The sequence below is a fragment of the Pelobates fuscus genome, chromosome 6 (assembly GCF_036172605.1).
Source record: "Pelobates fuscus isolate aPelFus1 chromosome 6, aPelFus1.pri, whole genome shotgun sequence".
In the NCBI taxonomy this organism is placed as follows: Eukaryota; Metazoa; Chordata; class Amphibia; order Anura; family Pelobatidae; genus Pelobates; species Pelobates fuscus.
Window position 1 is genome coordinate 295,636,885 of NC_086322.1, and position 14,200 is coordinate 295,651,084.

Genomic DNA, 14,200 nt, shown 5'->3' on the forward strand with positions numbered 1-14,200 from the left:
TTGCAATGCTCCTGGTAAAACCCTTCATCTACATGTCTGTAGTCTAGGGGGCGGTAGATATACATTCCTCTAAATGAGCAGTGGGGAAATAATTAGTGAGCTAGTACTTTCACAGTTACTAATCTTCTGCCATGTAATGTGTATTATGGGCGTTTGGTGCAATGGACAACTGGAGGACATCACAGCTTAATTTTTACTGCAAGAAAGTTACCTAGTTACATATCTGAAAAGAGACGTGTGTCCATCAAGTTCAGCCTTTCTCACATCTGTTTTTGCTGTTGATCCAAAAAGAAGGAAAAAAACCCAGTTTGAAGCGATGCCAATTTTCCAACAAACTATGAAAACAACCCTTCTTGCCCCCAGAATGGCAGTCAGAGCTCTCCTTGGATAAAGAACATCTATTGCGTTGCTTGCAAACTCTAATGTTTTCATATGCAGAGGTTAGAACTTCAGGGGCAGTACACCCATCCCAAGCTCCAATGAGATGGGGTGATATGGGGGGAGCTATAGTGCCTTTATAAGAGAAGCTAATGGTAAAAGTACATTCGATTCAAAGGAGAAACCATTGCTATATGAATTAACAATATATGTCTTTATACAATATATAAAAAGAGGAGACATAGAGGGGAGGGTGGAATTAGTGAAGCCTTAGAGAAGATGAGGCAGAACTTAACTGTTTAATTGATTTCCCTTCAAAAAGAAATTGGATTTTAAAGGGAACCGTCAATTCTTTAGAAATTAAACCTTTGATTGAAAATCATCTACGTGTGTTGACTTTTTTTCTTAAGTTGCTCCATTTTCTTTAAAATTTTTATGAAAGAAACAGGAGAAACATTGTTTCATTTCTCTTCTTTTCTGTATGTTTTCTCTATGCTGATTGCAAGGTGCAAAGATGGAGGCGCACAGCTGCAGGATAAAGAGGTGAAGGTTTCTATTATTATTATTATTTTTATTATTATTGCCATTTATATAGCGCCAACAGATTACATTTTTACATTAAAACTATATTTGATCAAAATAGGCATACGAAAACAAAATATGGAAAATCCTAGATCGCCTAGATCTTTTGGTGCAGAAAGAGGACAGGTGTGAGTCTTTGGCAGTGGTACAATGGTATGCACCTTTTAGTAAGGATATGTATATTGGGGCACTATCATGGTGCGAGTCATTAGGATTTTGAACTAAAGCACATAGAGAGCCAGTTTAATGATTGGCAGTGGAGTGAGGTGTTGGAGGAGTGGGTGGTCAGGAAGGCAATATAAGCAGAGGCTCCATTACGGAACGTTCGCTATCAGGAGGAATTTAGTCAAACCATCAGCGGTTGGTGTAGCCATAATGAGAAATGTTAAGAGTGCAAACAAGCATTTTGTCTGCAACGGGCATTAAGAAAGGGCAAATATAAGCAATGTTTTTAAAGTAACGCTATAGCGTTAGCAGTCCAAACATGTATTCCTAATGTTAGAGTTATCACCGTTTAGATTCAGGGGCTCCCTAAATTAAATTTAAAAAAAAAATTTTAACTTACCTTTCGGTCAAGACTTACCCGTACCGTGGAGCCGCCCACTCCTCCTTCTGCAATGTCACCGGGCAAGTGTCTCATCCAATCTAATGCAGACTCGGTTCTCACACATTACTTCCTCTGAATGCTGCTCTATGAGCTTTATTCAGATCTTACAGCGGAAGCCCCTCTAGTGGCTATCAGGAAGAATGGCAATGTTTTACATTACAGAGCTAAAATGACACTAACACTGCATCCAGTGTGACGTAGTCTAGGTGCATGTAGTGTCTGTTTAAAAGGACACTCCAGACACATACAGCACTTCAGCCTGTTAACTCGTGAAAAGTGTTTTCTAGCTCATTTTACAAAAAGTCCAGATTTCAATAGAAATTGAGGCCTTTATAAATTAATGTTGTAACACCCCCTGGCTGTCAGTCAGACAACAGGTCCAAGAGGCAGTAATTGCACAAAGCACCTGCCTTGCAAAGGCTCCGTATTGAGCTGCATTGTGAAGCCTGTGATAGGACAGCCACAGAACCAGTGGGCGGGGTTAGAATGGGACGGCTTACAAGGGCTACAGATAAGAGATCTGCAGTTTTTGCAAGCTGGTTTAAGATATAACCCAGATGAAAAATATATATAATTAAATGCAAGGATGTTTACTGCCACTAAAAAGTGATTTTGTATTTCTTTTTTTTTTTACATTTGGGCAGTGGAGCTTCCCTTTAAAATGACAAAGGCAGGATATGGAGATTCACTGAATGTTGCAGCTCAGGTTTAAATATAAATTTTTCACACCTGACCCTCGTTACAATCACAGTCTGGCAACGCTGCTCCCACTGCAGCCGACAAAGTCCTAGTTTAGTTATGGAAACAACTTTTATGTTTATAGGAAACAAAGGTTAAATGAGAAAAACCCAGCAAAACAGATTGACTCGAAGAGCAAAACATGTTTATATTTAAACAAGGGCTGAACTTTTTACCATTTTAGATGATCGTAATAAAAAAATCCATGTAATACCAGGAAATCTATCTACAAGGGTTTACGACTCTGGTAAATGGCACTCAGTCTCTCCGGGGTTTATTTACTAAACTGCAAATTGCAGAATATTAAAATATGTTTTCCGCCCTCTTTTTTAACCACAACTGCTGTTTTGTTCTTGTTTTTTTTTTTTTTGCTAAATTGTGAGATTAAATAAAGAAAGATTTTTTTCCTCAATGATGCGTAGTTGCCAACTGTCCTGTTTTTGCTGGGATAGTACCGCTTCACGGGCTCCTGTCTCGGTACGTGACTCACTTTCTGAAATGTGCAACTCAGCGATTAAACGGACACACCGGGCATATTTCATAATGCAGGACAATGGCGTGAGGCACAGGACACTAAAACCATGGAGAGAGTGCGTTAGTAGCGCTCTGTACATGGGGCTTCCTGAGTCAGCCTGGCAGATCACCCCTTTCTAAAGGAGCCAAGATGGAGGCACTGGATAAAAGGTAGAGACAAATACAGTGGTATTCATTCTGCATTTAATCGTATTTTTCAGACCTCACGACACATATTTGATAAAGTGACACTCCACACACGTAAAGCACTTTAGCTTGCTGAAATGCTTTATGTGTGAAAAGTGTGTCCTCTTTTTAGTTCTCACAGAAAGAGCAGATTTCAATAGAAATTGGCACTTTTATAAATTAACCTTATTACAGCCCCCCAGCAGTCAATCAGACAACCAAACCTGCTACTTCCTGGTTTGTTTTGCTCAGTTGAACTAAACTCAAGAGGCGGCAATTGCCCAGAACACCACCCATCTCTTTGAGCTGCATTCAGAAGTCTGTGATTGGACAGCCACAGAAAGTCTGGGCGGGGATTAAAGGGGAGGGCCTGCAAAGACTGCAGACCAGAGATCTGTAGACTTTGCAAGCTGTTTTTAGATAATGCAAAAATAGTAAATGCACGCATGTTTTCATTGGATGTTTATCTGCTAAACATGCTTTTTTGCAGTGGTGTGTCCCTTTAAATACAAGGCATAAGGAAACACATTATTATTGATCCATGGAGGCCATTAAAAGTTGCTCAGCGCACACAACATATTTGAGAACAATAAAGCAGCCTGCCAAAAAACAAAAACCTGTACAATCAGCTGCAGTGGTTATGGTGCTAGATGTTTCCCCTTTATGGACATATTTCGTGTTATGACATTTTGCAATCACTTTAAAATGTTTTCATGTCAAGGCTCAACGTGAAAGGGTAGTGCTGAGTCTGACTAACTGCCGTGCAATTGCTATATTACAGAAACCTGCAGATAAATCGGGATTTAATTGTACACTCTGACTGTGCGCTATTGATAAAACCATCCTTACAAATTATTAGGTGATAAGATCTCGGATAAAAATGGCAAATATTTTTTTAATTCGACCTAATGTGTATGGATCAATAGCGTGAGTTGCCAACATTCATTAAATACTAGTGAAACATTTCCAGGTGTACAAAACATTCAATGAAATAGTTATTCCTGAGAATTCTGTCTTCCAGACTACAGGCTAATAAAATGTTAATTTAACAGGTAGACATTTTTATTTATACTTAGAACAGTATGGGGGGCCCAAGGCAAGTGTCCTTTCCCCCAAGACTAGAGATCACTCAGGCCAGACTGGTATTCATGTTAGGTATATGTATCTCTTTTGTATGAATAAAATGACCTTGGCAGCGGCTTCTTAAAGGGACACTGTAGGCACCCAGACCACTTCAGCTCATTAAAGTAATCTGGGTGCCGTGAACATTTTGCACTTAGAGCTGCAATGTAGAACATTCTGTAGCCCCATGTAGCTAGAGCACAGCTAAGCGGAAAAGGGCCTTGACAGGGGTTAGGAGGTGGGCAGAAGAGGAAGGAAGCAAGGAGTGGAGTTATGGGTAAGTAGGTTGGACTATTTAAATAGGCAGCCATCTTAGGTAAGTCATTATAATTTCCTACCTGGTTGAGTTTGTCCCACCCACCCTCCCTGGTTTTGTTTCTGTGTAGGGGTTGTCTCGTTTTTTCACAGCGGCTGGATAGGGAGCTGAAGGAGAAGAAATAGGCTCCCTAGGATGAACGTGATGGAAACAAAAAGTGGTGGTCATTGGTGGTTGATAGGTTTCGAGTCCTGTCGGTGGCTCAGAACCTGGTGGGGCAGGGGTATCCGGGTATACCCCTGCCGTGGTTAATGGATGGTTGGCACTTTAAGTTGGTGTGTTGGAATAATGTTGGTGTATGTTATATATATATATGTGTTATTTATATGGGGGTCATTGCCTTTTATATTAACAGAAGGATGCGGATGCAAGGGCGGAGTATGGGAGACAATGACCCATGTTCTACTTGTTAAGTTATTATCATTATTATTATTATTATTATTATTAAAACTGTTGAAATGGTTATTAATTAAGATTGCTTAATAAAGCTGTGGACAATTTTTCCCATATACCCTAGTGTCTGTACGTTATTGGGTTAGGTATGTGGGTTGATTGTTCTGGATTCCGACTGCCCAAATGGCGACTATACACCGGTCATGTTTCAGAGAAACTGCAATGTTTACAATGCAGCACTAAGTCTGCCCACAGTGGCTGTCTACCAGACAGCCACTGGGGGCTCCTCCTGCATCCAAATGGACCTTTGGTCCGGTAACTGTCACTGGACCTCCTCACACTCTGCAGGAGGACATCCAGCGTCAGATTTCTCCCCATAGGAAAGCATTGATTTAATGCTTTTCGATGGGAGGGTCTAATGCGCGTGCAAAATTTGTCCACTCATTAGACTCAGGGATGCATCTATCGCGAGGCAAACAAGGCATTTGCCTTGGGCGGCACTTTCCAGGGGTCGGTAAAAGACGCCGCCCCCAAATGCCCATGCCTTGTTTGCCTCGTTTTATGGGGGCCCATCAGCTGGCCGTTGGACCCTCCTGGGGCAGGCGACCAGTTGTTTCCCAGGCGGGCGGCAATGGAGCACTTTCCCCTGAGCTCTCCCTGCTCAGCTTCCTCGCGCGACCAATGTTCACTGTAAGGTGTGCCTGCAAACGAATTAATGTGTGCACAAAGGCTGTGGGCCGTGGAGGCCGTGGAGCAGGGCCTGTGCTCTCTTACACACAGCGTGGTTCACTGAATCTAGGTCACTCTCCCGCAAGATGGCAATATGTCCTGCAGTAGAACAGTCGAGAATTACAGAGCCACAAGGCATACTTGTAGAAGCACGGAGCAGATTCTTAAGCGGCCAGCCCAAGTCAAGGGAGCCTGCATACTCAAGGTATAGCAGGCAAAGTGAAATAAATGGATAAGATGGCATTTGTGGGCGTAATAAAATGGCATGTGTGGGCAATGCGGCATGGATGTGGGCAAAATAAAATAGAGGCAAACTGAAATATATGTAGGCAATCTGGCATGTGGGCCGTGTGGCCATATTAATATATCTTGCAATCAGATATGTATTATGATTACCAATTTTCATGTTTATTTACTAAAGTGAGATTTGTCAGGAATTCAGAGTGAATTCAAGAGAATTTAAAATTCTAGGTAAAAAAATATCTAGACTGAAAATATATTGGAGAATTTTTCCAATCCAGCAATTTTAAATTCATTTTGAATTTCCAGAAATTCACACTTAAATAAATAACCCTGAAAGGGGCATTCATATTTGTGTCTAGGTTGGACATTCTAATTTAATTGAAGCAAGTTTCCAACAGACTTGTTTAGTAGACATGTTCATTTGTTGTACTTTTCCTTAAAGGACCACTATGGGCACCCCGACCACTTCAGCTCAATGAAGGGGTCTGGGTGTCAGGTCCCTCTAGTTTTAACCCTGCAGCTGAAAACATAGCAGTTTAGAGAAACTGCTATGTTTACACTGCAGGGTTAATCCAGCCTCTAGTGGCTGTCTCTCTAACAGCCACTAGAGGCTGCATTAAACTCATGCTGGACGTTCATAGGAAAGCATTGAGTGATGCTTTCCGATGGGCGGTTTGAATGCGCGCGCAGCTCTCGCTGCACATTGAGAGCTGACGTCGGCAGTGGGAGGAGAGTTCCCCAGCACAGAGGGAGACCGGTGCTGGATTAAGGCAAGTGGCTGGGTTTTAACTCCTTCAGTCCAACGGGAGGGGGGCTCCGAGGGGGGGGGGGGGGGACCTAATAACCCTATAGTGCCAGGAAAACAAGTTCCTTTAAATTAATCAATTTATTTGACGGCGCATGGATGAGTCCAGAATAGAACCCCTTTCAATTTGTTTTTAGACTGATCCATAACTTTAAAAACTAATCGAAAGGAGCCATATGTCAAACAAATCGATTTGTTTCACAAAGAGTGCAACAAATACACATTTCTATATCGAAAATGTTTTATTTGTCAGAGCGGCTGAAAAAATAACCTTTAACCTTTAACAGAAACAAAATTTGGACGAGTCATATTATAGGTTTTTTTTTTTTTTTTTTACAAAATTTAATAACTGAATTTGCACAAAAATATTTTTGAAACAGCAAGAAAATACAGGTAGAAAATATATAAAATGTAGGTTCCTATACATGAAATATTATGACATAATATTTATAATTACAAATTCATGAAACATCATATATCTAAAAAACAATATTAAAATATTATTCATAGTTTAAATCCTCACCCTCTCTGAATATCGCTCCCTTGCTCTTGCATCCTTTTTTTCTCCTAAAACTGCCTCGGAAACTGTCTCCCTCTTTACCTTACATATATGTATGTATATACACACAGGGAATTAGAGCAAGAATGGAAGACAAGTATTTGAAAGATACAGTACATAGTTCTTGTTAACTATTATGATTCGCCCCATTACAGGTAAAATCCCACAACACGTGGAATTGGCTAAGACCAAGATGGCCTTTGTAATGAAGACACAGGCTCACAGTTTAGACTAGTGGCCTGCCCCTCACTAATTCTCAATGTTAGAGACTACACAAAGTTTTTGTGATGCTACACAAATATTCACAATTGCATTATTCTTTCCTCTAACTTATTCAGCTCGCTTTCTATCTCGTAAGGGAGATCCGCATTGACCTGATCATCAAAATATCTCCTAATGTCTGCAACCTCCTCTTCCCAAAACTCTTTGGATATTTCGAAAAGCTCTTCCGTGTTCACGTCTCCTAGACCCTTCAAATTCATGGAGCCCTCTGCGGGGACATAACCAATGGCTGTCTCTTCAGCGGAGGCTTCTGCGTTGATTCTATTGAACATCCATTCAAGAACACGGATGTTCTCTCCGTATCCAGGCCATAGGAAGTTTCCTTCTTTGTCCTTACGGAACCAGTTGACATGGAAGATCTTGGGAAGTCTTGCTGATGGGAGATGCTCCATGCTCAACCAATGGCTCAGGTATCGGCCAAAATTGTAGCCAAAGAATGGTCTCATGGCAAAAGGATCATGCATGATTACTTTGCCTGTGAGGGCACAAAGGAAGAGAAAACAACCATTAAGATACTTTTTTTTTGCAGTTATAAAGTATAAAGGAAACATTTTGGTAGCAAACACTCAAAAATGTGCCAACAAGAGTATAGCTACCTTTGTGCTCAGCTGCGGCTGTTGCCTCTGATCTCATCGATGATCCGACGAAAACCCCGTGTTGCCAGTTTAATGCCTCGTATACAAGGGGCACACCTGCAGATCATAAAAGTGATACGGTCCAATTAGGCCATAAAAATGGATAGCGTACGGCTAAAGTCTATCTCAAAAGAGCATTAACACTAGGCATCCTGGGCTTCACGTTACTAGTTATCAAATAAGATGATTATCGTGATAGAGATATAAGCCTCAGAGTATTGCATTCTGGCAGTGCAGACATTCAAAGAACAGAAAATGTATATATATTATTAATATTAAAATTTGTGCATTAAAGGTAATATTTATGAATGTCCTTATGTACAAGACTTAGATAAAGTTATGGCTTACTGTGCAATAAAATTAAAGGACTTAATGCACTTACCGGCTGGTCTGCGTCCTCCAAAAATGATGCCCTCAATAGGTACCCCCTTGGAGGACTCCCAAGCAGGGTCAATGATTGGGCACTGGCTAGCTGGGGTGCAGAATCGAGAATTAGGGTGCGCGCAAGGCTCACCTAGAAAAAAGGAGAAACGATCAGGTTTACAGAGCAGCATCTAACATAATTAATTTAAGTAAATTATACTCGATAATCATTTTGTCAGACTAGACTTTTTACAAAGCCAGACATAAACTCAACTGAACATAAACAAAATTGCAAAATGATAGTTCAATTTCACAGAATTATTTTATAAATAAAATTTAGCCTTTACTTATAAAATAAACCTGACAACTAGCGTCCCATTGACTGGGTGGGAACGTTCCAGTAATAACAGAACGGTATTTACTGCGCTTCAACAAATCTTTTAGAATCCTCCGGGGTTTAATACTGAACTGATATAAATACTATCTCCGAAGCAGAATAGAAAAATGTAAAAAAAAAAAAAAAAAAGTTTCCGACTTATTTTAAATTATTATGATTATTATTATTATCATTTAGTACAGATTCCTGTGAATCTAATTTGCTGACTAAAAGAAATGGGATTTATGGTGACTTGACAAGGAAATTGCAGGTTTTATGCCGGAGCAGTACCCGAGCTGGCAACATAACAGTCGGAATTTTTTTTACCTTAACAATTTTGGTCTGAAATTTGCAATGCTCAATTTTACACAACCCACGGTTTAGGGAATAGACCTCATATTGTTTAAGGAATATTGATAGAGAATTGGAACTTTGAGGCGGTATTTTTGAGTTTTAGGGAGAATTATTATCATATATGATGTTATAACTATAATATAATATAACATCATGTAAAATAATGAAATATAATATATATTATTACATTATTGAAAAGCATTTTGGTCTAAGATAATCTGGGGTTTTGGATCCATTGAAGCCTGACTGTAATAGAGGTTACGATATATTTAGATTCCTCTTACCATCGTCACGTGTCCAATCTTTATTTTTCCATGAGGTCAATGTAACTCCGGGTGGCAGATTTGCACCCATGCCCTCCCAATAGATTCCTCCATCACTTGTTTCTCCAACATTGGTAAAGATGGTGTTATTTCTAATGGTCTCCATGGCATTGGGGTTGGTCTTCACTGACGTTCCTGGGGCAACTCCAAAAAATCCATTTTCGGGGTTGATAGCCCTAAGGTTCCCTGTAAAATAATCAGTTTAGTTTCATTATTTTTTTGTAGCATTCATATGAAGGGCATATAAAATCAACTGTATGGTAAATTTATTTAAAGTATAATTTCATATTTCAATTTAGCAATAGAATGCAAAAACAATAGACCTCCCATTCTCTCATTTTATTCTCCATTCTCTTCAATTTTACCTGCGCCTGACACATTGTAAGTAACTAGATTGTAAGCCTACAGGGAGAGGGTGGTGTATTCACTAAGCAGTGAAGTACAGCAAAATAAACTTGAATTCGAAAAGTTGGACCTTAAATAGCTGAATGGGAAAAAAACATTTCAAATCGGCTTTCATCTTAATGGCCATAATTATGTTATTGTAGATTATGGCATTTTTTTTTTAAATTGATCAATTTAAAAAAATATATTATTATAGCTCTTTGCATGCATAGTCAAGGTAATAAGACACGTGTGATTCTCCTTACACTGGACCCCTAAAACATTAAAAGAAAAATAATATGTTGTATATGTGATGTCATTCTTAAATATGATGACTTTCTTACCATGTTCGTCAAATTTCATCCAAGCGATGTCATCGCCCACGCATTCGATCTTCCACCCGGGGAGAGAAGGCTTCATCATGGCTAGGTTGGTTTTCCCACATGCACTTGGGAATGCGGCCGCGAAATATTTCTTTTTTCCTTCTGGATTGGTGATTCCCAGAATCTATAATGACGATACAACTGTTACATCAACCGGCAAACAGATCAACAGGACCCCCAACATTCCAAGGGATTTTTTTTTCTAATAAACTGGCCAGTTGATTGAATGTTTCTGTAGAAGTATTTAATGTTAACTTTTTCTTAATTTATTGATTCTAAAATTTAAAGGGGAAATCTATGCACCCCAAAAGCTTTCTGTAAAAAGGTATTTAAAAAAAAAAAAAAAATTTTATTAAACATCATCACTCTCATTAATTTTGGTACACATCTTTTTGTTTTGAACATTTTCGTTAAAACAAAACTGCCCACCCCTCTTGTGTCTTACGAGAACCCCTTTTGCTATAATGGGAGACAAAGAACTGTGGAGAAAACTGTATATCAAGACTTTTCTCACCAGCATGTGTTCGGCCAACCATCCCTCTTCTTTGGCAATCCGGCTCGCAATCCGGAGGGCAAAACACTTTTTGCCAAGAAGTGAATTTCCTCCGTAACCACTTCCGAATGAGATAATCTCTCTGCGCTCTGGTATGTGAGCAATGAGCGTTTGTTCTGGATTACACAGCCAGTTATTCACCAAAGGTTCTAAAATAAGAGAAAAAAAAAAAAACAACCACAGGTAACTAGCAAGTAGGAATACAGTGGGCTTGGCTTCATATTCCAGGAAACAAAATGGCCAACCTTTTCCATAATGCAAATAAAATGTATTAAAATGAAGTCTTTCAGGTCAAGACATTGGAGAGTGTTGAAAATGTGACTTACTTTTTAACGGTAAAGGGCATCCGACAGAATGGAGACATTTCACAAACTCTCCGTCGCCCAAGGACTCCAGGACAGCGGTTCCCATCCGGGTCATAATTCTCATGCTGGCGACTACGTAGGGAGAATCGGTCAGCTGAATCCCGATCTTGGATAGTGGAGACCCAATCGGTCCCATGCTGAATGGAATCACATACATTGTGTGTCCTGCAAAATAGATCCAAACACGTCACGTTTAATTATGAGAGTAGGATATTTTCAGTAATATCTTTAAAGAGTCTGTGGCCCTGGTTTTCACTTACAGGGTTTAAGCAATTACCCACATCTACTCTCCGACTAAAGACTGCAAGTCTCCCACAGCTCCCACAACTCCTAACATGCACCTGCTAGGAATACCAGGATGGAATTCTACATTTGGGTTTAACATTTCCTAAAATTGCAAAACCTGCCTGTTCAAACACTATAACTAACAGACTACTGATCGGGAAGCATCTCCACCAATCAGGTGCCTTTCATTCCAGTCTTTTGGATTTTTTCCAACTCAAAAAAGTCATTATGGATTATGAGCTATGTAGTCCTTTTCTAGCTGTAATTCCATTATTTGAAGAATTAATGGAACTGCTGATTAAGTTGAAAAGCAGCCAAGGTGCTCTCTGTAATGATACAGAGTTGTTATGGTGTTTAAAGAGACCCTTAATTTGCATTTATATGACAACTTTTAATTAAGACAAATTCCTTATGGGTGCTCAACTATGATTTTTAACGTCTCGTAAAGGGCTAAGTATAAAAAAATTCTGTCTGATACCTTTCATGCATCCAGGAAATCGTGATTTAAATGCTTTCTCGAAATCATCTTCTGACATCCAGCGACCCAGTTGGCTGATTCCACTTTTGGCAACTGGAACGGTGTCCCTCTGCTCTTGAGTAACAATCACGGTTTTGCTTTCAATCCTGGCCACGTCCCTTGGGTCTGTGCGTGCCAGCCAGCTGGTATACAGGTAAACATGCATAAAACATGAGTACGTAGACGATGTATCCAGAGATTGTATTTCCTGTCTACCCCTTCTACGCACAAATTAGCAAAAGTCAGACAGCAAGAGATACGCCTTGAGGATAGATTACAGCTTAATATCATATTCCCACAAACAAAGGAACTTCTCACACACAAGAAATTAACCCCATACTTGAACTTACCCCCATACGTGGACAAACTAGCACTGAAATGTCAGACGTCAGAGTTATTCAAATCAGAAAAATCGAACGTATTTCAGTTCATGGAAACCCATTAAATTTAACACTAAAACTCATTTGTAATTTATATAAATCAATATGTGATTTACAACTTTTCATGTAATACTTGGTAAGCAGCACATAAAGTCAGGATTTATTCTTTACTGAAAGAGTTGTAGATGCATGGAACAGTCTTCCAGCAGAGGCCGTAGAAAGTAATGTAGTGTAAGAGTTCCTACAATCTGAGCCATTGCTTTTTGAAATTTATGAAAATTTCTATGTATCTGTCTTTGCCATCGCAGTGTTTGCATTAAGCATAATACTCACCAGTTCTCATACTTGGTCAGTCTCTTGATCATTCCAGTCTCCTCCATCAGGTGGAGAACCTTCTTGTTTTCTTCTTCCGACCCATCGCAGATATGGATATCGTCAGGTTGGCAGATCCTTGCATTGATCACTATAAAATCGCTGACGTCTTGATGCAAAGCATGGAGGTCGCCTTGGGTCACGATGCCGGTGACATGGAGATCAGCTGTTGACTTAGAAGGCATGCTTGCTCTCTTATCGATGGAACCAACAAAGGATCAAGTAATTCTGTGTTCTGCAAAGACATGTAATTAAGTGATTATATTACAAGTTTGCAATGACTTGCAGTAAATACACCCAGCGTTTCTCAATTTCCGATTGGTTGATTTAAATTTAATTCATTTATATTACACCAACTCTTCTCTTGACTCCTCTCGGATTTCATTTTGGGATTTATCCACTAAACGCAGAAATTTAGTGAATAAAAAAAAAAAAAAAAAAATTGCAATATTAAGCTTAAAATAATGTCATGTCTATAAAAATCTGTTATTTTTGCCGAAATTGAGCAATTTCCAATTTGACTACAAATATATCTCGATACTATATTTTTATACATCAAATATATTTATATAAAGCAATCTGTGCAATGACAAGCAACGTGTATAAAATAAGTAAATGTAAAAATAAAATCTTATAAGAATAATAATAATAATAATACCAGCTAAATTTGAAATAGATACTTTGCCATTCCATATTCCGATAGTCTATACTCACAAAGTAATGATTTCCTCAGTGAAGGAGCAGAGCTTGGTGCTCTTTATTTGAAGAGAAGAGCTTTTTTATCTTTCGTTCTTCCTGTAACACCTAAATGATATCTGGATCCTTAAATACCCTGCTGTGACTCCTCCCATTTACCTCCCCCTCCCTTCTTACCTGAACTTTCTCCCCCTGCTGTGAAAAACAGCTCTTGAAAATCTTTTCGTCATCTCTGACCGTTTTAGCGTTAAGTCAACAAACAAGTCTTGTCGTAACAAATTTTCTGAACAACAACTTAACTTAAATAGCTAATAATTGGACAGCCGGGAGTTTATCACCTACCTGCCCTTTACATGGGGTGCATTATTGCCTACAGTAGCTCAAAGATCACTTAGGAAACAAAGTCTTAAAAAAAAACATCTACTTAGGACAGTATGTCCCCTTTTTCATTTACCCTTATCCCAAGAGTGCTGAATTGACTGGTAATTTTTTAACCATTTTTATCTGTGACTTTCTAAAACTTTCTCCAGGAATCTTTCAATACATAGTTATGCCTTGTAACAATATATCAAAATATATTTTATAATATATATATATTTAATTTTTTTTTTTAATTCTTTATTTTTAGGTATGCAGGTAGGTACAACAGTGCCTGTGTCGCCACAACAGCGTTAGCAGGCTCGTTTCGCATATTTATATTAGTACAATAATGTGGCATGTTAGGTATGCATTCATTTTTTTTTTTTTTTTTTAATTCTTAA

At 39.0% G+C, this 14,200-nt stretch overlaps 1 protein-coding gene across 1 annotated transcript; it reads right to left on the reverse strand.

Moving 5' to 3' along the window:
- Window positions 1-7,007: 7,007 nt before the first annotated feature.
- PCK1 (phosphoenolpyruvate carboxykinase 1) lies at window positions 7,008-13,531 on the reverse strand. The gene is made up of 10 exons (XM_063425647.1): window positions 13,458-13,531; window positions 12,705-12,978; window positions 11,953-12,134; window positions 11,151-11,354; window positions 10,786-10,973; window positions 10,233-10,395; window positions 9,466-9,690; window positions 8,471-8,602; window positions 8,050-8,145; window positions 7,008-7,928 (listed from the first exon to the last, which is right to left on the reverse strand). The coding sequence occupies exons 2-10, from the start codon at window positions 12,926-12,928 to the stop codon at window positions 7,474-7,476; spliced, it is 1,869 nt and encodes a 622-aa protein (XP_063281717.1). The 5' UTR covers window positions 12,929-12,978; window positions 13,458-13,531; the 3' UTR covers window positions 7,008-7,473.
- Between the last annotated feature and the right edge of the window lie 669 nt (window positions 13,532-14,200).